General features: G+C 38.2%; 1 protein-coding gene across 4 annotated transcripts in view; it reads left to right on the forward strand.

The window, feature by feature from the left end:
- SFMBT1 (Scm like with four mbt domains 1) overlaps positions 1 to 25,319 on the forward strand; it is a 141,543-nt gene extending 116,224 nt beyond the window's left edge. For all 4 annotated transcript variants that reach the window (XM_014826594.3, XM_070492755.1, XM_070492756.1 and 1 more), the window contains 8 exons: positions 7,793 to 7,857; positions 11,804 to 11,943; positions 12,686 to 12,795; positions 13,468 to 13,643; positions 17,029 to 17,207; positions 17,391 to 17,636; positions 18,955 to 19,083; positions 19,925 to 25,319. In XM_014826594.3, coding sequence (XP_014682080.3) covers positions 7,793 to 7,857; positions 11,804 to 11,943; positions 12,686 to 12,795; positions 13,468 to 13,643; positions 17,029 to 17,207; positions 17,391 to 17,636; positions 18,955 to 19,083; positions 19,925 to 20,065 — 1,186 coding nt within the window. In that variant the 3' untranslated portion in view covers positions 20,066 to 25,319. The remainder of the gene's footprint in view (positions 1 to 7,792; positions 7,858 to 11,803; positions 11,944 to 12,685; positions 12,796 to 13,467; positions 13,644 to 17,028; positions 17,208 to 17,390; positions 17,637 to 18,954; positions 19,084 to 19,924) is intronic.
- The last annotated feature ends 170 nt before the right edge of the window (positions 25,320 to 25,489 follow it).

Here is a 25,489-nt window from a genome sequence, read left to right on the forward strand (position 1 = left end):
GGTTGCTTCCACATCTTGGCTATTGTGAATAATGCTGCAGTGAACATAGGGGTGCATAAGTGTCTTTGAATTGTTGATTTCAAGTTCTTTGGATAGATACCCAGTAGTGGGATAGCTGAGTCGTATGATATTTCTATTTTTAATTTTTTGATAAATCTCCATACTGTTTTCTTTAGTGGCTGCACTAGTTTGCATTCCCACCAGCAGTGCATGAGGGTTCCCTTTTCTCCACATCCTGTCCAACATGTGTTATTTTTTGTCTTGGTTGTCGATGAAAATAATCCATAACCAATCTATAAATGAAAATTTGGGAGAGTTTATTCTGAGCTGAAATGTGAGGACCATGGCCCGGGGCCTTTCTTCCCAAAGGAAGAAAGGGCACCAAAGAAGAGGGGTGCACAGAGTGGTTATATACCCCCAGAGAGGATGTTTCACATAGGATTGAAATGTCCCTTTTACAATAGTCGCGAAACTGCTCTGTCGGCACAGGGATTAATGGAAATAGCAGGTAGGTCTTCTGTCTCAGTGAACACAGCAGGGTGGCAGTCTGTTGTCTCGAGCTGGGTGGTCAAAGGTGAGTGCAGCAATCAGTTCCTAGCCTAAGGAAAGATGCTTATCCCTAAGGAAATGCCAATGTCAGGGGAAGTTGCACCTTCATCTCAAGGGCCTTTGTTCTGGCTATAGGAAATGTCTAAGCAGATATGCAATGCATGCTCAATAGCCACAGTCAGGCCCTTTTGGAAAAAACAAAGTCAGGCCGAATTAGGTTTATACCAAATGGCTTCCTCATATACTCCAATATATCCTATTGCTTGCCATTTTTATTTGTCATGGTGATTATAGCCATTCTAATGGCTGTAAGGTGATATCTCCTTGTAGTTTTGATTTGCATTTCCCTGATGATTAGTGACGTTGAACATCTTTTCATGTGCCTATTAGCCATCTGTATATCTTCTTTGAAGAAATGTCTGTTCATATCTCTGCCCATTTTTTGATCATGTTGTTTGTTTTTTTGTTGTTGAGTTGTGTGAATTTTTTATATATTTTGGAGATTAACCCCTTGTCAGATAGGTGATTTGCAAATATTTTCTTCCAGTTGGTGGCTTGTCTTTTCGTTTTGTTCCTGGTTTTCTTTGCCTTGTAGAAGCTCTTTAGTCTGATGAAGGCCCAATCTGTTTATTTTTTCTTTTGTTTACTTTGCCTGAGTAGACATGGTATTCAGAAAGATCCTTCTGAGACTGATGTCAAAGAGTGTACTGCCTATATTTTCTTCTAGGAGTTTTATGGTTTCACATCTTACCTTCAAGTCTTTAATCAATTTTGAGTTAATTTTAGTGTATGACGAAAGATAGTGGTCTACTTTCATTCTTTTGCACATGGCTGTCCAGTTTCCCCTCTACTATCTATTGAAAAGACTTTTCCTTTCTCCGTTGTATGCTCTTTGCTCCTTTGTCAAAGATTAACTGGCCATAGATGTATGGTTTTATTTCTGGGCATTCAATTCTGTTCATTGATCTGTGTGTCTGTTTTTGTGCCAGTACCATACTGTTTTCATTACTATAGCTTTGTAGTATATTTTGAAGTCCGGGATTGTGATGCCTCCAGCTTTGTTCTTTTTTCTAAGGATTGCTTTGGCTGTTTGGGGTCTTTTTTTGTTCTGTCTAAATTTTAGGATTCTTTGTTCTATTTCCATGAAGAATGTCATTGGGATTCTGATTAGAATTACACTAAATCTGTGGATTACTTTAGGTAATATGGACATTTTAACTATGTTTATTCTTCCACTCCATGAGCATGGAAGATCTTTCCATTTCTTTATGTCTTCAATTTCTTTCAGTTATGTCTTACAGTTTTCATTGTATAAGTCTTTCAACTCCTTGGTTAAATTTATTCCAAGATATTTTATTCTTTTTGTTGTGACTGTAAATGAGATTGTATTCTTAAGTTCTCTTTCTGTTAGTCCATTATTTGAGTATAGAAATGCAATTTATTTTTGTAAGCTCATTTTGTACTCTGCAACTTTGCTGTAGTTGTTGACTATTTCTAATAGCTTTCCAATGGCTTCTTTAGGGTTTTCTGTATATAAAATCATGTCACCTGCAAACAGCAAGAGTTTCACTTCTTCACTGCCAATTTGGATACCCTTTCTTTCTTTTTCTTTCCTAATTGCCCTGGCCAAAACCCTCCAGTACTATGTTGAATAAGAGTGGTGAGAGTGGGCACCCTTGTCTTGTTCTTATTCTGAGAGGGATGGCTTTCAGCTTTTCTCCATTGCATATTATGTTGGCTGGGGGTTTGTTATATATGACCTTTGTTGTGTTGAGGTACTTTCCTTATATATCCATTTTATTGAAAGGTTTTATCATAAGTGAATGCTGGATCTTGCCAAATGCTACTCTGCATCTATTGAGATGATCTTGAGATTTTTATTCCTCATTTTGTTAATGTGGTGTATTGTATCACATTGATTTGTGGATGTTGAACCATTCCTGCATCCCTGGTATAAATCCCCTGTGATCATAGTGGATGATCCTTTAATGCATTTGGTTTGCCAATATTTTGTTGAGGATTATTGCATCTATGTTCATCAGTGATATTGGCCTGTAGTTTTCCTTCTTTGTGTTGTCTTTGTCTGGTTTTGGGATCAGGGTGATGTTGGCCTCATAGAACAAGTTAGGAAACATTCCATCTTCTTCGATTTTTTGGAATACTTTGAGAACGATCAGTATTAAATCTTCTTTGAATGTTTGGTAGAATTCTCCAGATAAGCCATCTGGTCCTAGACTTTTATTTTTGGGGAGGATTTTGATTACTGTTTCAATCTCTTTAGTTGTGATTGGTCTTTTCAGATACTCTATTTCTTCTTGATTCAGTTTTGGGAGCTTATGTTAGTCTAAGAATTTATCCATTTCTTCTGGGTTATCCAATTTGTTATCATGTAGTTTTTCATAGTATTTTCTTATAATCCTTTGTATTTCTGTGGTAGTCACTGTAATTTCTCCTCTTTCATTTCTAATTTTATTTATTTAAGCCTTCTCTCTTTTTTTCTTAATGAGTCTGGCTAAGAATTGTCAGTTTTGTTTATCTTCTCAAAGAACCAGCTCTTAGTTTCATTGATCCTTCTATTGTTTTTTTTTGTTTGTTTCTATTTCATTTATTTCTGCTTTAATTTTTATTTCCTTCCTTCTGCTGACTTTGGGTTTTGTTTGTTTTTCTTTTTCTGGTTTTGTTAGGTGTAGTTTAAGATTGCTTATTTGAAATTTTTCTTGTTTGTTGATGTGCACTTGTATTGCCATTAATTTCCCTCTTAGGACCACTTTTGCTGCATCCTATATGAGTTGGTATGGTGTATTTTCATTTTCATTTGTCTCCAGGTATTTTTTTGGTGTCTCCTTTGATTTCTTCAATGATCCATTGGTTGTTCAGTAGCCTGTTGTTTAGTCTACACATATTTGTCACTTTCTCAGCTTTTTTCTTATAGTTGATTTCTAGTTTCATAGCATTGTGGTCAGAATAGATGCTTGCTGTGGTTTCACTCTTCTTAAATTTATTGAGGCTTGCCTTGTTTCCTAACATATGATCTATCTTTGAGAATGTTCCATGTGAACTTGAGAAGAATGTGCATTCTGCTATTTTTGATGGAGTGTTCTATATATATCTATTAACAGTCCATTATGTCTATTTTTTCGTTTAATTCCACTATTTTCTTGTTGACTTTCTGTCTGGATGATCTATCCATTGATGTAAGTGGGATTTTAAGGTCCCCTACTATTGTTGTGTTGCTGTTAATATCTCCTTTAGCTTTGTTAATAGTTGCTTTATGTACTTTGGTGCTCCTGTGTTAGGTGCATATATATATTTATTAGTGTTATGTCCTCTTGGTGGAATGCCCCTTTTATCATTGTATACTGAGTCTCTTTGTCTCTCATTGCCTTTTTTGTCTTGAATTCTACTTTGGTAGAAATATGGCAACACCTGCTTTCTTTTGTTTGCAGTTACCTTGGAGTATTGTCTTCCATCCCTTCACTCTGAGCCTCTATTTGTCTTTAGAGCTGAGATGTGTTTCCTGGAGGCAGCATTTTGTTGGCTTTTGTTTTTCAATCCATCCAGCCACTCTGTGTCTTTTGATTGGAGAACTCAATCCATTTACATTTAGAGTGATTATTGGGGGCGGGCCCTGTGATGCAGCGGTTAAGTGCGCACATTCCACTTCAGCGGCCTGGGGTTCACCGGTTGGGATCCCGGGTGTGGACATGGCACCGCTTTGCAAGCCATGCTGTGGTAGGCATCCCACATTTAAAGTGGAGGAAGATGGGCATGGGAGTTAGCTCAGGGCCAGTCTTCCTCAACAAAAAGAGGAGGATTAGCAACAGATGTTAACTCAGGGCTAATCTTCCTCAAAACAAACAAACAAACAAAAACAACATTTAGAGTGATTATTGATATATGAGGGCTTAATGCTGCCATTTTATCACTTATTTTCTGATTTTTCTGTATTTCCCTTGTTTCTCATCTCGTGTATTTCAGAGTGCCATTTCAGTTTGGTAGTTCTCTATGTTGGTTTTCTCAGTTTCTTTATTTATCATTTGTGTCTCTGTTCTGATTATTTGTTTAGTGGTTACTGTGAGGTTTGTATAAAAAAAAGTCTCGTAGATGAGACAGTCCTTTTTCTGATACTCTTTTATTTCCTAGTCTACGCAGATTGCCTCCCTCTCCTCTTCCCCTTCTACGTTATTGTCGTCACAACTTATTCCAGTTTGTGTTGCGTTCTTGTGGTTAAAATGATGAGATTATAGTTATTTTTGATGTTTCCTTCTGCTTACCTTTAATGCGCTAAGTGTTTGCTAACCTGTTCTGTTGAAGAGCTACAATTTGCTGATTTTGTCTGCCTATTTATCTCCTTTCTCAAGGCTTTGTAAACCCTTTGTTTTTTTTCAGGTATGAGGGCCTTCTTGAGCATTTCATGTAGAGGGTATCTTGTGGCAATGAACTCCCTCAGCTTTTGTTTATCTGGGAAAGTTTTTATTTCTCCATCATATCTGAAGGATATTTTTGCTGGATAGAGTATTCTTGGCTGAAAGTTTTTGTTTTTCAGAATTTTGAATGTATTATTCCACTCTCTCCTAGCCTCTAAGGTTTCTGCTGAGAAATCCACTGAAAACCTGTTAGCAGTTCCTTTGTAAGTTATTTTTTTCTGCCTTGATGCCCTTAATATTTTTTCTTTGTCATTGACTTTTGCTACTTTTACTAGTGGATGCCTTGGAGAAGGTCTTTTTACATTGATGTAGTTAGGAATTATATTAGCTTCTTTTACTTGTAATTCCAGCTCCTTCCCCAGGTTCAGGAAGTTCTCAGCTATTATTTCTTTGAACAGGCTTTCTGCTCCTTTGTCCCTCTCTTGTCCTACTGGAATACATATAATCCTTATGTCACATTTCCTAATTGAGCTGGATGTTTCTCAGAGAATTTCTTCATTTCTTTTTAGTCTTAGTTCTCTATCCTCCTCTATCTGAAGCATTTCTGTATTTCTGTCCTCCAACTAATTCTGCTAATTCTGTCCTCCTTAATGTCAGCTCTGTTATTGAAGGACTCCATATTTTTCTCTCTTTTTTTGAGGAAGATTAGCCCTGAGCTACTATCTGCCACCAATCCTCCTCTTTTTTGCTGAGGAAGACTGGCCCTGAGCTAACATCCACGCCCGTCTTCCTCTCCTTTTTATATGTGAGATGCCTACCAGAGCATGGCTTGACAAGTGGTGCATAGGTCTGCACCTGGGATCCAAACTGGTGAACCCTGGGCTGCCAAAGTGGAATGTGCGAACTTAACCCCTGTTCTACCAGGCTAGTCCCTCTAGATTTTTCTGTATTTCATTCATTGTGTTTTTCATCTCCAGCATTTCTGATAAGGTTTGCTTTATAGTTTCAATCTCTTGTGAAGAATTCTCTCTGTTCATTAATTTTATTTCTGATTTTATTGAGCTGTCTTTCTGAATTTTCTTGTAACTCATTTTTTTTTATGATAGCTATTTTGAATTCCCTGTCACTTAGATTATATATTTCTGTGACTTCAGAATTGATTTCTGGGCACTTGTCATTTTCCTTCTGGTCTGGAGTGTTAATATATTTCTTCAAACTATTTGATGGGTGGATTTGTGACTTCGCGTGGTGATGGTATCTGGTCACAGATTCCGCCTGCTGCCACTGGATTACAGGGTCAGGAGCCGTGTATTCTGAGCCCTCCATGATCACTGGCATCTGTGCCTGTCCTTTGGAATCTATGCTGATGGGGCCTATCTGTGACTGCCTGCTTGCTGCTGCTGCTTTACAAATGCATGCACGTGTGCTCTGGTGGAGGGCCCTTGCTCTGGCTGACTGGCTGAGTTGGTGTGCCAGGCATGTAGGTTGCTTTCCTTTGTGTGCAACCCCAGGAATGTTCTTGCTCTGCTCTTGCTATCTGCCCTCCTGGGGTGCTGGCTTGATGAAGATACTCCCACAATTGCTTAACTTCCTCTGCGTGGAACTTTCCTGCAGCTGGGAGGCAATTCGGAGAGTGAGAGCTGCCCCTTCCCCCTCTCCTCTAAGGGCCGCACAGTCCTGTGCCCTAGGGTGCTGCTGGGAAGGGAGAGGAGATCCCCTTACCTCCTTCCACTTCTTCCCAGGGGTTCCAGCACCTCCACCTTCAGACATATGGCTGCGTGGGTCTCTCAGACATCTGTTGTGTTGTGTGAATGTCCTCTGTTGGTTTATAAATGTCCTGTTCGTTGTATCATAGTAGGGAGAGCTTAATGGAAGAGCTCACACCGCCATGATGCTGCCGTCACTCCTCTCTGTACATGTTTTTTTTTTAATTATTGGGTTTTCAGTTCTGTATTCATTTGCTGGGACTGCCATAAGAAAATATCAAGGTATCAGCCCAGTTTGGTTCCTTGTCAGGGCTCTCTTCCTAGCTTGCAGACTGCCATCTTCTTCAGTGTCCTCACATGGTGGGGATGGGGAGGAAGGAAGATCTTTCTCTCTTCTTCTTATAAGGCCACCAATCTTATTAAATTAGAGCCCCACCCTGATTTACTTTATAAAAAGCTCTGTCTCCAAACACAGTCACATTGGGGCATTAGGGCTTCAACATATGCATTTTAAAGGAACATAATTCAGCCTATAGCAAATAATATATAATTTATAACTGCTTTTGTGGCTATGTGAGTAGTAAAACCAACAAGAGAAGAGGAGAGAAAGGCCACAGACTTTTGTCCCAGGTAGAAAAGGTGAGAGCAGGGACAAACATCAGGCCTTGGATCTGTCCTTGACTTAGTTATCAAGACTGATCCAAGGTTTTAGTCAGGATGTATTCTAAAAGAATAAATTAGCCTTTTTCAGTGATTGCTGCATATAGAGTTATTCTCTGTTTTTTCTATAACATAATTTGACTTTGATTTTAAAACCAATGGAAGAAGAAAATAGACCCTCTTCCTTGACTGTTAGAGAAACAAATACTTTATTTGTGCTTGAAGTATCCCAGAAGGAATTTTATAATTTATTGCTCATATGAATGAAAGAAGGTCAGTTTGAGCCTGCAGTATCACAGCACTGTCCACAGCCTGTTTGGTGCTCAGTAGCCCATGTACATACTTTTAAAAACAACTGCTGTTAAAAAAAAATGATCAAGGAAGCACCTTCTGTTACAAATTTTGCAATCTGCCACATTTGCTTTCTTCTTAGATTTGAAGCAAATTAATTATCACACTTTACTGACCTTAGGGATTATCTCAGTATTTTGTTGTGTTTTCTTGACCCAGAATACCATCTTCGAGGACTGTCCATGAGGGCCTGAAGAATCAGGAGCTGAACTCCACAGACTCAGGTAAAAGTGCATGCAGTCTTATGGAAAAGAGGACCTTTAGTTTCATTTAATGGAGTAGATCTAAAAATAACTTAAACAATGCATTTGGTTTGTAGGATGTACCTTCATAAAGGGGTCTCTCAATTGAGATTTTAAAGAGCTGTAATTGTGTAAGATGTATTTAGTTTAATAATCATGTCTAGGTTAATATTATAGTTATTTTTTTACTAAGCACTTGTTGGGTGCCAAAGGTTCTGGAGGTCAATAGTATCATCCCTGAGTTAAGATGAAGAACTGGAGGCTTTCCAACCAGCCTTCTTTCTTAAGCTGGTTGACAGGTGGATGTTTATTGTTCTTTAAACCCTTTTTATGAAATACATACTTTATATATACATTTCACAATTAAAAAAATAAAGCACTGGGAAAAGATTGTCCCAGAGGTAATGCCTGATAAATGAGACAAGGATCCAAGCTTTTTGTGTAGGAGTCTCTTCCTGGAACTACTGTTGACTCCCCCTTTGCTGGTTGTAGAATGGTTAGCATCTTGGCTGTGTGTATATTCTAGCACAGATTAAACATTTGGATGGTATTTAGTAAATGCCTAGAAAAGAAAAGAAACCAGAGGTCACACAGCTTATCAGTAGAAGGGTCAGAAATGGAACTCAAATCTTTCTCAAGGGGCTGACCCCATGGCCAGGAAGTTAAGTTCACATGTTCTACTTTGGTGGCCCGGGGTTTCACTGGTTCAGATCCTGGGCGTGGATGTAGCACCACTCATCAAGCCACCCTGAGGCAGCGTCCCACATAGCAGAACTAGAAGAACCTACAACTAGAATATACAACTGTGTACTGGGAGGGCTTTGGGGAGAAGAAATAAAAGTGGCAACAGATGTTAGGTCAGGGCCAATCTTTTAAAAAAAAAATCTCAAGTTCAGAACGTGTACTTTGTCTTTTCTACTCACTGCCTGTTCATTATATCACTTAGATATAGAGGATGAGGGCTGTGTAACTCATTTTTCTAAAATAATTCCCTTTACTATACTAACAAGTTTACTATACTTATTTTTTATTTCGTTAAAGCCCTTTATAGAACTTTTCCCTGTGTTTTTGTGAAAACAAAGTGACACCATTGTTTTATTGATGATATTAAGGGGAACATATTTAAACTTTCTCTATTAAATAGGTGACTGGAAAATAACCGCTAAAGACGTTCCTTTCTATTTCTTGTTTTCTAAGAACCTTGGACATATACACATGTTCACGTTTACAAAATAATTTTTCTTCAGCATTGGGTGATCATATGATTTTTTTCTTTAAGTTTATTAATGTGATGAATTTTGTAAATGGATTTTTCTAATGTTGAATCATCCTTGCATGCCTGGAGTAACTTTTACTTGACCATAATGTTATCTTTTGAATACCCAGCAGAATACCATTAGTAAACATCTTTTTTTTTAACTGCCTCTTTTTTTGAATTGATGTATAACATATTAATTTCAGGCATACAACATAATAATTTGATATTTGTATATGTTGCAAAATGATCACAACAAGTCTAGTTATCACCATCACCACATATGGTTACAAATTTTTTTTCTTGTGATGAGAACTTTTAAGATCCACTCTCCTAGCAACTTTCAAATATGCAATATAGTATTATTAACCATAGTCACCCTGCTGTGCATTACATCCTCAGGACTTTTTTGTCCTGAAATTTTGTACTAAAAGTTTGTACCTTTTGACTGTTCATCCATATCCCCCCACCCTCTCCCCCACCCCCTACAGCCTCTGGCAACCACCAGTCTCTTCTGTCTGTCTATGAGTTAGGGTCTTTTTTTTAGTTTTCACATATAAGTGAGATCATATGATATTTGTCTTTCTCTGTCTGACTTATTTCCATTAACATAATGACCTCAAGGTCCGTCCATGTTGTCATAAGTGGCAAGTTTTTTGGGGGTTTTTGTGTGTGTGTGTGACTGGCCCGGAGCTAACATCTTTGCCAGTCTTCCTCTATTTTGTATGTGGGACACTGCCACAGCATGCCCTGACGAGCCCTGCACCTGGGATCAAACCCATGAACCTTGGGCCATCGAAGTGGAGAGCACAAACTTAACCACTACGCCACCAGGCCAGCCCCCTTTTAACGGCTACATAATATTCCACTGTATATACATATGCTACATCTTCTTTATCCATTTATCCATCAATGGACACTTAGGTTGCTTCCATGTCTTTGTTGTTGTAAACAATGCTGCAGTGAACATAGGGGTGCAGATATCTTTTCAAGTTAGTGTTGTTGTTTCCTTCAGATAATACCCAGAAGTGGAATTGCTAGATCGTGGTAGCTCTCATTTTAAGTTTTTGAGGTTATGTTCCTACCAACTGTGCACAAGAGTTCTCTTTTCTCCACGTCCTCTTCAACTCTTGTTATTTCTTGTCTTTTTGATAATAGTGATGTGAAATCTCATTGTGGTTTTGATCTGATATCAAAAAGTAAAGTAAGTAAAAAAAATAAGTAACTCCTTGTTTTTGTTGTATTACCGGCTATTCTAATGCCTACTGAAACTGCAGAATTAAGGTATTAATATCTCCCACATGACCACAGCCAAGTTCTTTTTGGTTTGGGTTTTGTCATTGGTCAGGTTACCTTGGAAACAGTCTGAGAGTCTGATATTTGTATGCAGGAGTTTCATTTGGGAGTGCTTTAGGGAATAGCTCCTGGGAGAGGTAAAGGAACCAGGATTGGGCAGAGGGAAAAGTTGAGCCACAATGCAGTTGTAACAGAACTTTCTTCCAGTCCCACAGGGAGCCTTTAAGCTGGTGTAGCCACTTGGAGTCCTCCCTAATTGAGGCGTGGTGACCACACCTTTGTACTCCCTTACTGGTCAGTTATTAGAAGTGGGCTGCTGCTCACTCCCCACCTCACCAAGGGTGAGACCTTGGGCAAGTTGGCTCCCTCCTCCTGAGGGCAATTCCTGATTGAGGTAATTCCAGGATAGACTTAGAACTGAGAGCTCTAAACTGCCAACGTTCCCAGCAGCAGGGAGCATAAGTGCCTTAATCCTGAAGAGGATGACCTGGGTGGCAGAGTTCAAATGGAGAAGTGGGCACAGACATGCTGACCATTGTGCTAAGACTGCATTCTTATGAAAGAGTGGGCATTGTATACTTCAGGGTCTTATCAAGGTCCTGTCAACAGTGGGCGATGTACACACATCTCCATTCCTTAACGTTGGCTTAACAGGACAGCACCCGTCAGAAGAGCTTCTCTGCTTTATCTGAAAATGAAGATGTTTTAGTGCCTTTGAATTTTTTACATTGCATAGCTGAATTGCCACCCACTATGAGTGGATTAAAAAAACACTGTATTGGAAGTACGGTATTCGTACAGAAAGACAGTTGAAAGGGGTCTCTGGGCCAGCTACACCCCACAGTACTTAAAGCATTTAGGGATGTGGTCACGGCGTACTTTCAGCCCTCTGGGGAACCTCAGAGATGGGGGGACTCCCACGTCATCAAAAGCTGCCAGCATGCTAATTTGGAGGTTTTAAGAGGACAAACTGTAGTTCTAGATAATATTCATCATCACTTCCTAGAAATATTCCAGAATAGATTATGGAATACTTGGTCGTCAGGAATCATCATGGGTTCTTGTAGTAAATCCTTTACTTCTTTTATTGATGGAAATATAAGGCTCTGGAATAATGTCTCATTAACCCAGGAGTTAGTCTGCACTTAATTCAGGATGTTATTTGATTTCAGCAGAGTGATAAGCGCTATAATAGAGTTGTTCTAAGTATAAGATATTTCAAGGGCACTCTCAGACAACATGTTAAGCTTCAAAATATGTAATTCCTAACTTCATATAATGCAGTATATGCTTGTTTTTCCCTCCAGTAATGCAACTTTGGAAGCATGGAGTGGAAAATGACTGTATTCTGAATATTTGTTTCTCTTCATTTCCCAGTTGTGATTAATGGAAAATATTGCTGTCCAAAGATATACTTCAACCACCGTTGCTTCTCAGGGCCTTATCTTAACAAAGGAAGAATTGCTGAGCTGCCTCAGTGTGTAGGACCTGGGAATTGTGTTCTGGTCCTTAGAGAGGTAAGGTTCTTGGCTAGAGCAAAAGAGTCTGGAAATTCCACAGCAGTTTCATAGACTCATTCATACAAGGATCTGCCTGCCATAGATGTGACAACTCTAGGTTTTATCAAAAGTGACTCACTTTTCTCATGTATTGGACAATGAACTGGGCATGTGATTATTTCTGCCCCTATGGAACATTCACCTAAGCAGTTCTTCACATAGCAGGTTCACTTCTGTCAGTGTAGAAAGGTCTTCCGTCAGAGACCACATGAGAACTGTGCAAGAGTGAATGTGAGAGTAGTCTAAGACTGAGAGGCTGTGGCATTTACTGGGGACCATGATAAAGCTACATGTCTGCTGGACTTGCAGAGCTTCCCAGCCGGGGTTCCACACTGTGGATAACAGATGTGAGGACTGTTGAACCTTTCAGCCTTAGGTAGGGTTGCAAGGCAGGGTCTGGGGAGGCTGGAGCTTCCGTGTATACTGTGACTGGGAAAGGAGTTGGACGCATGTGCTAGAGTAATTTTTAATTCATGGTGCCTATTTCTTGCTGACATTACATAATATTTTGAATATTGAAGAGGGTCCAGTTACTGTCTTATTTGCAGCTTTGGTTGAGAGTCATATCTTCAGTGTTACTATTTTATTAATTAATATGATTAGAATTAATCTCCTAAATGACATCTAGGGGATAGCAAGATTCTAATGGTCTGCTTTTCTCCTTTTCAACCCAAATTTCTGCTTTAAAAATGGAGTGCAGGTCCTCACTTTACTTATCAATGCAGCCTATAAACCCAGCCGTGTCCTTCGGGAGCTGCAGCTAGACAAAGACTCTGTGTGGCACGGATGTGGGGAAGTCCTAAAAGCCAAGTGAGTAGGCTCTTCTGCCCTTTTTTCTGACTCGTCTTTAGCAGGTCACAGAATCATTTCTTCCATGGATGATATTAGAATACTTGTGTTCCCTTGGGCAGTTCTTTGTCAACTATTTGTGGTGAAGAACCAGGTTTGTTTTCTTCTTTAAGTTTCCGTTCTGTCATGGACCAATACTTTTATAACATATGGTAAAAATTTTTGATTTAAGAGCCATAAAATTACTTTTTCAAATTACTGTGAAAGTTTATATACATTTATCCTTGTTTTCGGACCTGAGCTTGTCATGGATGGGTAACAGTTGCCCAGTATACTGGTCCATGGACCACACTCTGAGGATCACTGCCCTAGGGTAAGGAAAGACTTAATGAAAGTCATGTTTCTTTTAGTAGCCACTGTTGAAATTACTATTTGAAAACTTTAAACTTAGGAACAGAAAATAGGAACCTTATTTTGCTAATGTAAAAACTTAGTTTTTTGTTGTCATAGCTTACTAGATTAATTTAAGTACAGTATGCATTAACTCCTTATTGTTTTCACAGTCCCCAAACTATAAAGAACATAGAATATTCTAAGAAGCAAAAATATTTTTCATATCTGTTAATATACATGATTTTTCTCTGAGTAATTACTGGCCCAGTAAACTTGGTATCTGATATCTTCCAATGGCAGATACAAAGGGAAGAGTTACCGGGCTACTGTTGAGATAGTGAAGACAGCAGATCGAGTGACGGAATTCTGCCGGCAAACCTGTATCAAACTGGAGTGCTGTCCTAATCTCTTTGGCCCACGGATGGTTCTGGATAAGTGTTCTGAAAACTGCTCTGTACTTACAAAGACCAAATATAGTGAGTCATGTTTTTCAAATTGTTAACTGTAGCTGCTAACCATACCTTATGTCCTGGAAAATTTTTATTTTGCAGATATTCACCTATAGCAGAGGTACACAAACTTCTTCTGTAAAGGGCCAGATAATAAATATTTTAGGCTGTGGGTCATATAATCTCTGTTGCGTATTCTTTTTTGTTTTGTTTTATTTTCATTTTTTTAAAGAACACTTTTAAAAATTTAAAAACCATTTTTAGCTTGAGGGCCATATCAAACAGGCCATGGCCAGATTTGGCCCACAGGCCCTAGTTTGCCAACTGTCATAAATAGCATGTATATAAATTAGCTATTGCATCTAATAGGATTTGTATTTCATTCTGCAAGTATTTATTATGTGTACACTATGTGCTGCCACTATTCTAGCACTGGGATACGATAGTACAGAAAAAAAATTCCTGTCCTCATTGAGTTTACATTTTAATGTGGGAGACGCATAATAAAGAAGTGAACAAATACATAGAAATCCTATGGAGAAAAATGAAGCAAGATAAACAAGCAAATTAAGAAAGCGAATAAGCCTGGGAGGTGGAAGTGGGTGGGGTGCTGTTTACACAGGTGGTGGGGGAAGTCTTCCTGACAGGTAACAACTGTGAAGGAAGCAAGAGAGTCAGCTGTGCACACATCTGGGCGAGAGCGTGCTGGGTAGGGGGCAGCAAAAGCACCTGAGGCAGGAGCACGCTTAGTATCTGTGAGGAGCTGCAAGGAAGCCAGTGTGGTTATGAAGGATGGATTGTAGAAGAGGGGACAGTTGCAGACCTCACTCTGAACCACCATGCCAGCACCTGTTCCACTCATTGCTTATCTTCTTCTTTGTAAAGCTGCAAAACAAGGGGGAAAAAGTCATACAGATTGAAATTTCCAATTTGGAGCCTTGTCAAGGCATTGTTACCCAAAGACAAATTATGATCCTACCATTCTTTAAATCCTGCAAGCCCTGATGTCACTTGGCAGAATTAATACAGAGGAGGATTTTACCTTGTTAAATCTGAAGATTTCTTTTAGAGGTGTCTAATTCTGCATCTCTTAAACTTTGTCAAACATGCGAATCACCTGAGGATCTTGTTAAACTGGAGGTTTTGATTTATTAAGTCTATAGGTACCTGGGGCTAAGTGTCTGCATTTCCAGCAAGCTCTCAGATGCAGCTGATGCTGCTGATCCAAGGTCCACATTTAGCATGATGAGCTTTATAATCAGTGTTTGAATCATAAAATCATATAAAGTCTTACCTTCTTGTTTCTATTTATACTTACTGGATTGTAAACTCCTTGAGGGCAGGGATTGCCTTAGCTTATTATTGTGTCAAATTTAGCCCTTAGTTTAGCAAATTGCAATTATTAGTAGCTAAGTGAAATATACTATTCACATAAGTACATATATAAGTATACCACTTTGAGACTTTGGAAGATATGAGGATTTTATTATGGTTTTTGTCTGAATTTATTTTTCACAATGATATAGTTGACATTAGCCTAAATTTTAGGAGAGAGTCTATAATTTTTCCCAGTTAGTAATTTGAGTGATATCAAATGGACTTATATCCTTTAGAATTCATTTTTTGCAAGAAATTACATTATATTTTTATATTACTTTAATATGTAACTCAGAGCTAGAATAATGTATGTGTAATTTTTGGAATTGTCTCCATATTCTAAAATGTGTATGAAAATGCAGAAGATCTAGAATAGCCAAAACAATCCTGAAAAAGAAGAATAAAGTTGGAGGATTTGCTGTGTCTGACTTCAAGTTTTACCTTAAAGCTATAGTAATCAAAAGTGGGGTATTGATGAAGGAATAGTCAAATAGAGTGATGGGACAGAATAGAGGGTCCAGAAATAGACCCAAACTTATATGGTTAAATGATTTTCAACAAATATGACAAGGAATTTTAATGAGGAAAGGAATTCTTTCAACAGATGGCACTGGTACAGTTGGATATCCAAATCAAAAAAACAAAAACAAAACTTCTTGGCTCCTAAATAACTATATGTGAAAATTAATTCAAGATATCAGAGACCTAAAGTAAAAGCTAAAACTGTAAAGCTTATAGAAGAAAACAAGGAAGATATCCTCCAGATCTTGGGATAGGCAAAGGTTTCTTAGAGAGGGCGCAGAATACACTAACATAAAGGAAAAAACTAATAAATTAAACATCAGGAAAATTAAAAACTTCTGTTCTTTTAATAATACTGTTTATAAGGAGGAAAAGAGAAGCCACAGTCTTAGAGAAAATATTCTTAGTACATATATCTAACAAAGAACTTCTCTCCAGGGTATATTAAAATATTTTCCAGATATTTTGTGTGATAGTTGCACAAATACTGAATATACTAAAAACCACTGAATATGTATACTTTAAAATGATGAATTTTATGTTATGTGAATTATATCTCAATAAAAAGTTAAAGAAACAAGAGAAAGCCATTTTAAAAAATGAATAAACAACTCGAGTAGACAGTTCACAAAAAAAGAAATGCAGATGGCCAATAAGCACATGAAAACATGCTCAGTATCATTAGTTGTCAGGGAAATGCAAGTTTGAACTACAATGAGAAATTACTTCAGATCCACTAGATTGGCTAACATAAAAAAGACTTGATAATCCCAAATGTTGGCAAAGATGTAGAGTAACTAGATCTCTTGTGCATTGCTGGTGGGGTGTAAGTTTATGCAACCCTTTTGGAAAACTGTCAGTTTCTTTAAAAGTTAATCATACATCTACCATATGATCTAGCAATTCCATTCCTAGGTAGTTATCCAAGGAAAATGAAAACATGCCCACTAATGGCCTTGTACAGGAATGTTCTTTGCAACTTAATTAATAATAGCCAAAACCTGGAAACAGGCCAGATGCCCATCAACAGAAAAATAGATAAACTGGTATGTTCATACAATGGAATGCTGTTCCTCAATATAAAGGAATGGACTACTCATACACACAAAAGCATAGATGAAACTCAAAACATACTGGGTGAAAGAAGCCTTCACAAAAAAGTCCCTGCTGAATGGTTGTATAGATGAGGTAGAACTAACCTATAGTGATGTAAATCAGAATAGTGGTTGCTTATGGTGAGGGAGACTGACTAGGCAGGGACCCTGGGAACTTTCTGGGTTGGGGGAGATGTTCCATATCTTGTTAGGAGGAGGATTATTCAGGTTTATGCCTTTGTCAATACTAAGCAAACTGTACATTTAAGATCTGTACAGTTAAGATTATTCCGCTGTATGGAATTTAAACTTTAATCAAATACAGTGTACCTGTTTTCTGCTGTTAGTGGAATCTCTTGTGGTTTGAAGTGCACAAAAATAATGAAGCTACTTCACTTTTCTTTGTCATTCACATTTAGCACACTATTATGGAAAGAAGAAAAATAAAAGAATTGGGAGGCCACCTGGTGGGCATAGTAACTTAGCATGTGCCCTGAAAAAAGCCAGTAAGAGGAGAAAGAGGCGGAAAAATGTTTTTGTTCATAAGAAGAAACGCTCCTCTGCATCTGTTGATAATACCCCAGCGGGCTCTCCCCAGGTACGAGATCTGTGATGTACCTGTAATGTCTAGAAGCCAAGAGATCACTGCTTTACAATATAGACATAGAAGGAATACCTCTAGGTCTTTCTAATTCAGATCTCTGGCCAATAGAACACGGTTTTGTGGCCCAGGAACTGATTTGTCCTGAATTTCAGTGAGACTTCTTTCCTTTTCCTCCAGGGAAGTGGGGGTGAAGATGAAGATGACCCAGATGAAGGAGATGATGATTCCCTAAGCGAGGGCAGTACATCTGAGCAGCAGGACGAGCTACAGGAAGAGTCAGAAATGTCGGAAAAAAAGTCCTGCTCTTCCTCTCCCACCCAAAGTGAGATATCCACATCACTCCCTCCAGAAAGACAAAGGAGAAAAAGAGAGCTTCGCACCTTTTCATTTTCTGATGATGAGAATAAACCTCCTTCGCCAAAGGTACCCATTTTAAAAATGCAGTGTTTTTTTTCTCTCTCTCTAGAATCTTAATTGTTAATGGTGTTGGCATTCCACTTATTTCAATACAGGCTTCAGTTGAATTTCCTGATCTCTTTTTATTTTATTTTTTATTTTTTGCTGAGGAAGATTCTCCCTGAGCTAACATCTGTTGCCAATCTTCATCTTTTTCTATGTGAGCCACTGCCACAGCATGGCCACTGACAGATGAGTGGTATAGGTCCACATCCAAGAACCGAACCCGGGCTGCTGAAGCGGAGCATGCTGAACTTAACCACTAGGCCACCAGGGCTGGCCCGCTGGGTCTCTTTTTAAATGATTTCAAATTCAGTGATTTACTTGCGTTTCAAGGGTTATTTGGAGATGAACTACTTATCAGGAGGAAGGTCTTAAAGTGGCTTCTTGTTTTAAGTAAAAGAATGTTTCATTGCTAGTTTATGTGTAGGCTGTCATTTAGTTTAAGGAAAACTGCCTTAATATTTTTCATAATATGTATGGTTTTATAGAAATAAATCATTTATCCTTTTGATTCTGGTTAAGCCATTTTGTTTAGTATATTTAATATATACGTATATGCATATTATAAAACATACACACACACTACAAGAATGGCAGTTAAGTTAGTGTTTTAACACATGGATAAGGAGAACAGATTAGTGGTTACCAGAGGGGAAGGGGGTCAAGGGGAGGGTGAAAGGGTAAAGGGGCACATGAGTCTGGTGACAGATAAAAACTAGACTGTTGGTGGTGAGCACGGTGCAGTCTATACAGAAACTGATAGACGTCCACCTGAAATTACACAATGTTATAAGCCAATATGACCTCAATAAAATAACTTAAAAAAAGTTAGTGTTTTAAAACTGGATTGCTTTTTAAATATATTCTGAATATATTCAGAATATGTTTAATATTCAGAAGCAATAAATGATTTCTCCTTATAATTTAGTTAAGCCTTCTTTCATTGGAAATACCATCCCATTCACTTCAGTGCCCTACCAGAGAGTAAGTTGAAATAGACCAAAAGGAACAAAGGGGAGATTTAAAAAGTGTTTCTCTGTTTAACTGTCCAAGTTACTTGTGCTGACTTTGAGATAAGTTCTTTCCCATTGATACTTCTTATTATAAATAAGATGGCATCTTTGCTGGGAGAAATCATATTTACATATGATTTCCTCATATTTCTCATTAAAAACCACTTTAAATCCTGCCTTAAGGGGTTATGAATTTATATAGAGAGACTTTTTTTTATAATAAAATACCTCTTATACCATTTGGTTTGATTTTGTTGTGGGGAATAAAGGAAATAAAGATCGAAGTTGCTGAAAGGCTTCACCTGGACAGTAACCCCCTGAAGTGGAGTGTGGCAGATGTTGTGCGGTTCATCAGATCCACCGACTGTGCTCCATTAGCAAGAATATTCCTAGACCAGGTAATAACAGACTTTTAATTTTTATTAATATGTTTCTTTAGCAAAGGACTATGGATGTAATAGCAATTTATTTACAAGACTTAGGAAAAATATTTCTATGCAAAAGAAAAAATTATTTTAATTCCCTTTTTAGGAGTAGGATAATAGTTATTTATCTGACTTCCTTTATAGTTGAAGTAGATTATCATTGCACTTCCATTTTTCTTAAGAATTTGGTTCTATCTCCCAAATATTTAAATAGCTTAAAATAAAGCATGCTATGTGTAATTGTCCTTCTCTTTTCCAAAATAACGATTTGCTTGTTTTAAAAAAATAATTAACATCTGTAGTGTATTAGGTTCTAAAGTGGTGATTAATTTTAAGGCAAGTTGTCTAAAACAGAAATATCTACAGCCTTAAATATTGAAATAAATTTTGTTTCAATAATTGGGGAGATTCATAACTAAACATCTTTGAAGGGCTTATCAGGCTTTAATGAATGTTACAGAGCAGCAAAATACATTTTCTTTCAGATTTAGAAAGAGTCCTCTAAAAAGATGTTTCTTTTGGCACATTTTGTTGCCACTTACAAGGCTAGTTAGTTTACTGAATTTCTGCAGAGCAGAAACTGTAGAATGGATTCCTATCCTTCATAAAACTTTATTATTAATTCTGAAGATTAATTAGTCTGGAGGACTATGAGAGGCAATTAAAAGGAAATATGTGGTACTTGTTTAAAGGGAAAAAGTAATGAAAGCACAGGGACTACGCTTTTTACAAAGCCAAAGAGAATGGCGGCTGTCATGATCAAGCTGCCATTCATGTGCACATCATAGTTAATTTGTATTTTATACTTTAACAGGAAATTGATGGTCAGGCCCTGTTGCTCCTTACCCTTCCCACCGTTCAAGAGTGCATGGACTTAAAATTGGGCCCTGCCATCAAACTTTGTCATCACATAGAGAGGATCAAGTTTGCTTTTTATGAGCAGTTTGCCAACTGAGAAGGACAACCAAAGTGAGCTGTATCTTTGAAGCACAAATGCAGCAAATCCTTTGCCATGCTCTACAAACGGAGCTGAAATAGTCCTGGGGCCCTGGGCGCTGCAGGTGTCGGCTTGCTCTCTTTGCACTTTCAGGGAAGGAGGACCCACACTAAGGAAGCAAAAACTGCACAGAAGTGGCTCTCCTGCCAGTGGAAATGTGGGCATCTCTTGTTCAGCAAATTGCAGTTAAAAAAAAAATTGTGAAGAAAAGATTCTTATAAGAAGAATAAGCGTTTCCAGTGGTGTGGCCTGAAAATGAAGAAGAATCTAGGTTGCTGGCAAGCATCCTTTTGGATGTTTTCTTTTGTTCTGTTCCTTCCCATTGTAGATTGAACTTTGTTCTCTGCTTCCTCTTTCTTGGAAAGAGAGGACATAGCTTTAAGTCAGCACTGATTTGGGACTATGCCTAAGGCACATCAGTGCTTCATTGTCATTGTGTTTTTAAGATTTTTTAAATTAAAACAGTTCATTTTGGGGATGATTATGTGGCTCTAGGGTTTTGAATGTACAGTCACACTTTGATCCATTTTAAAATCTATTCTTAGGAGTTCCTTTGTTTACTACCTCTGTTGATAATTGAGCTTACAGCCATGTATGAGGGTTTTTGTATGATGCCATTTTTAAGCTACATGAACACTACAACTATGACAGAAGTTGGAGGAAAAAAACACTGTTTGCTTTCTTAAAAACATTATGTGAGCACTGACACCAGTTCCTTAACTGACCTGATCTAAGAACTCTATTGTCATTGTTTTCCATCTTGACCCAGCTTGGACTCTCTGTTTTAAGTAGTTTCTCAAAGATTCTTGGTATTTCAGTTTAATTGCTCTCTCCCCATTAGTTTTCAAAGCGACTTCAGTGGCTTTTATTTTGTTTACCTTCTTTACAGTTGTTTGTCTGTTTCATTTCGGGAGTCCTCACTTTGGGTTAAAATCTGTAGGTGTTCCTTGGACCCACAGTAAAGCCCATTTCCCCTTTTTCTCGGTGTTCTCCAGGCAGATAGTGTAGAAGCACGACAGAGAAAATGTGCTTGGGGGTGGTGCAGAGCATGGGGTTTCTGTAACAGTGTGCTCTCAGTAGCAGATAAAGATTGAGAGGTGGTTAAAGATTTTGGAAACCTCTTTGCATAGTCACATTTACACTTCTCTTTGGTTAAACCTTTAAATTGAATGTAATCTACGGTCTGAGGATACCCACCAATAACTCAGTTTTCCTTTAGGTGTTTCTTTAGAGCCAGCTCAAGCTGATATGAAACTACAGGTGATTTTCATTGATGATTGCACTGGTGGCTATTATAGAATAGTAGCATTTGCTGTACTGTTCCAGCCAGGAGGAATGACAAAAGACACATACATAGATAGCTTCTTTTAAATGGTTTGCTTTGCTGAGTGTTTTTGTTTTTTGTTTTTTTTTAATTATCCTAGCCACCTGCAAATTTATAACCTAATCATTCTTCTTCAAGATTTGAACATGTTTTAAGACTACAAGCTGGGCAAATTCTAAACAACTATACAAATATAAGGTAATATTACAAATTTAAATTGCTTGTGATTTTTTTCCTTTTTCCCCCCCACCCCCAATTGTTTTTATGGACATTGGCAAACATTGTATAGTCCGGGTCCTCTCTTCACTGGATGTATATGAACCACCTTAACTCAAGCCCTCAACCAAACCATACATTAAGCATCAACTCTTTGCTTAGGTTAGTACCAGACAGACCTGGAAAGAAGCTTAATTTAAGTAAAAGTTAATATGTTTGAACTTACTCAGAGATCCAGTTTTTAAAAATTTGACTCTCTGCTCATAGAAGAGAAGCATATATAAGATGCTTGAGAACAATTAGTGTTAAGTAGATAGACTTTTGGGGGGGTTTTCTGGCATGATAAAATTTCCTGAGAGCTCAGCTGTCAAGGCACTAAGCCAAAGAGGGTTCCTTGAAGAAGACCAGTGGAACAAAAAAGTCTAGAATTAATTAACATTGTTGTCTTACTTAGGAAAATGAGTTTTATTTACTATAAGAGGGAATTTGCCAAATGCAACAATGAATATGTTATATTGTTTCTCTTTTTGACTTCTTCAGAAACCATAGAATTTAGAACACCTCCCTTTACAGTTGAAGGGGGCAAAGCCCCTGGAAGGTGAAACATGTGGCCCCTGAGTAGTCTGATCTGGTATAGGTAGGGCCCAACTGGCTCGTCTGTCCATACCATGATTATTCCAGCTTAGCTTTCTCCTAAAAAGAAGCTGACTCTAAATAAACAAGTAAGTTGGGTTTCCCTTAATATTTCTTGGATTTTCCCACAACTAGAAGGACGTGCAACTAAGATATACAACTGTGTACAGAGGGGGTTTGGGGAGATAAAGGAGAAAAAAAGATTTCTTGGATTCTCATCCTGAGATACAGTTTATCAGGCAACTGCATTAAAGAAGACTTATATACCCCAACCCCATTCCCAGATATTACATGAGAGAGAATAATTAGCAATTTGGCACAGGGCATTTTTTTTAAGTATAAAATTTAGATTTCGTTTGCCTCAAAGCTACTGGGGCTAGGCAGGACAGCAGTGACAGTCTGATTCTGAAGCATATTTTAAGCTTGACAGTAGCTCACTAGTGGTGTTGGGGTGAAAAGTTTGTATGTCATACATGGGTAGATTAACTTTGTTTTTTAAAGGTACCAACCTCTTAAATTTACGAGAAGTGCATTGTGAGGGACTGCATTTGTCTGAATTTTACTTTCAGCTGACCCCACAGCCTGCCTGAGGTGAGAAAGTTTTCTGTGAACCATTTTTGATCCTGAATTGACAAGCTTGGAAACAGGTGAATGGACTAGACCATTCTCCTGAACCTTGAAGTGACTGATCATATTAGCCTGTTACTGCTCTGTTGGAGTGTTAGGGAAACCTTTTACTGCACATGAAGATTTACTGTGAAATTCTGACTATATTTTGTGGGCTTCTGGGAACTATGCTATTTTCCTTCATAAAGTTCCTTCCTCCTTCTCAGTTGAAGCAGCATTGCAGTGGCTAATGCAAGGAATGCATTAAGGGGGGCTTTTACCCATCTGCTTTTCTTTAGCAATGTGGGTGGCTTCCAGCATCTATATTATAGATAGATGAGGTCAGGCAAGGGTACTTACCAACCTCTTGAAGAGATGGGCTTTTTGGTAAATATTTATTGAATTGTGATAGAGGCAGACATAGAAAACCAGTTCACAACTTGGCCTCTGTATGCCTCTTTTGAAAGTAAAATTATTCTCACTGTGAGAGAGAGGGCATTGGACCAAAGCTTCCTGAGGACTTGAATACATGTTACTCACTCTTTTATACCAATTCAGTCACTAATGTGGTAACTGAATACAAATTAAAAGCTTTAGGAGACTTTAGGTAGGGTAGGACTCAGAACCATTCCCCTCTCTCAAGCCAAAAAGCATTTCTGTGGGGCACACAGAACATCAGGGAATTGTTAACAGTAGATAAGATTTATCTAGATGGAGACATTAGGAAAACTGCCACAGGTATTTAGTTACTTGGCACCTATCACCAAAGACTGTTATATATAAAACACCATTTACTGGTCTGATTGATGCCCACAGAAGCTCTGAGAGAGTTGTTAGGAGCTTAGTTTTGACAGTTTAAACACACACTGGGTTTGAACTCTGGTCCTGTATATTGGGGATGTTGTATGTGTGGGTGTGTGAGTGTGTGTGTAAGTAAGTTCAAACGTGTTCTGTGTTATCAGTTGGCCTTATGAAGATGAAGGAGAAGACATCACTAACAAATGAAGTATAAATCTTGGTGGGAACCAGGTACCCCCTTTTAAAATTTGATTGTCTGTGGTCCTGGGTCCACTATAAGTAACCATGTGTCATGGTCATAGTGCTGGCTCAGAAACTCTGTAGGACAGAGCTTCCTGCAAAACCAAAAAGAAATCAATCACTTTCATGCAATTATAATCCTTCCTTGAATTTATTTACGATGTTTGCTAGTGAATTTTAATGATTCCCACCTGTTATGTGAGAATGTGCATACTTTGGAAATTTGAATTTATCCAAATAAGCCACCTATGGACTTGAAGTTTTGGCAGAAGAGTTCCAAACTCAAAGCCCAGTCCAAATGGATCTGGTTCCAAGCCTGCTCTCTTGGGGTTTCCTCTGTATTTGTTCCAGACCACACTGGTAGCTTGTTTCTGAGGGCAGCCTTGGGGGTAAATGTATAGAAGGTGATGGGTGGTAAAGGCACTGGAGATTGATTTTCTTGGTTCTGGTGTTTCAGTTAAGTCTAAGAGTCTCACAAGAATCGGCAAAACCAGGAGTGGGGGTTGGGGGAATGGAGAAATAGGCCTAAAACTCCCTCCTCTTATATCTTTTCTGACAACACATTTTTCGGGTTTGTCTTGGTGCTGTGGGCTATCACAAAGGACTGTTTTAAAAGGGAAATAAGCCACAGCCTTGCCAGACAAGTCTTCAACACTAGCAGTAGAGTGTGGACCCTAAGCCATGGAAGGCAAGGGTTTACAACTATTTCTGGAGGCAAAGGATGATATGACTAGTGAAATGATGCTGATGGAGGGAGCTTGTCAGGATGTACGGAAACTCAGTCCTAAGGGTTTCTACGTGGTTTAGTCAATCTAACTATATGCCTAGTTTGGCAGAATGTAGGTGGGTAAATAGTGTTGAAAGGATGAGGGTAGGCTTTGGGGCAAATCAAGTCCAAAGCAGATGATTGTTGGTGGTTACAAAGTTTAGACAAAGTTAAAACTGGGCAGTTCCTTAACTCTTTTTGCAAGAAGTCTCTAGGGAAGTGCAGTTTGAATGGTTCTCTTGAGATTTTAAAGTGCTCATTTCTTTTCCTCTTCCTTTCTTCCTTTTTTTGGTTAAATAGTCTCTAAAGACAATCAGAGGCCTGCGAGGGTAGGATTTCTGGCTGGTTCCAGCACTGTCCTTAGGCCTCTTTCTAATACTAACTCGTTGAAACTGATGCACTTTGTTTAATGTATGTTATCTTTTTTTTAAGCTGCTTGTTTGGAACAAAATGAAATGCATATTGCATTGTATCCTTCCTGCTTGCTGTTTTTCTCTTAATTTTAAAAGTTATGCGTTGAGGATAAAGTATACTTAAGGAGAAATATGCACAAGAATACCTATTAAAATAACCCCCATCAAGTTTGATGGTATAACTTCAAGGGATTAAAAAATAACTATTTTGGATGAGTATTTTGCGTGGTTTTTTTTTTTTTTTGTAAATAAGAGTGTATATAAACTTGTGGTATATTGTGGCAGTTTTAAGTGGTTGTGAGGAAATTAAAACAGGTTTTAAACTACATTTAACTTCATTTGACAGCAAAGAAGGCATCTTGGCTAGAGTAAATCCTTCAAAACCC

The sequence above is a fragment of the Equus asinus genome, chromosome 21, assembly GCF_041296235.1.
Source record: "Equus asinus isolate D_3611 breed Donkey chromosome 21, EquAss-T2T_v2, whole genome shotgun sequence".
NCBI classification, from domain to species: Eukaryota; Metazoa; Chordata; class Mammalia; order Perissodactyla; family Equidae; genus Equus; species Equus asinus.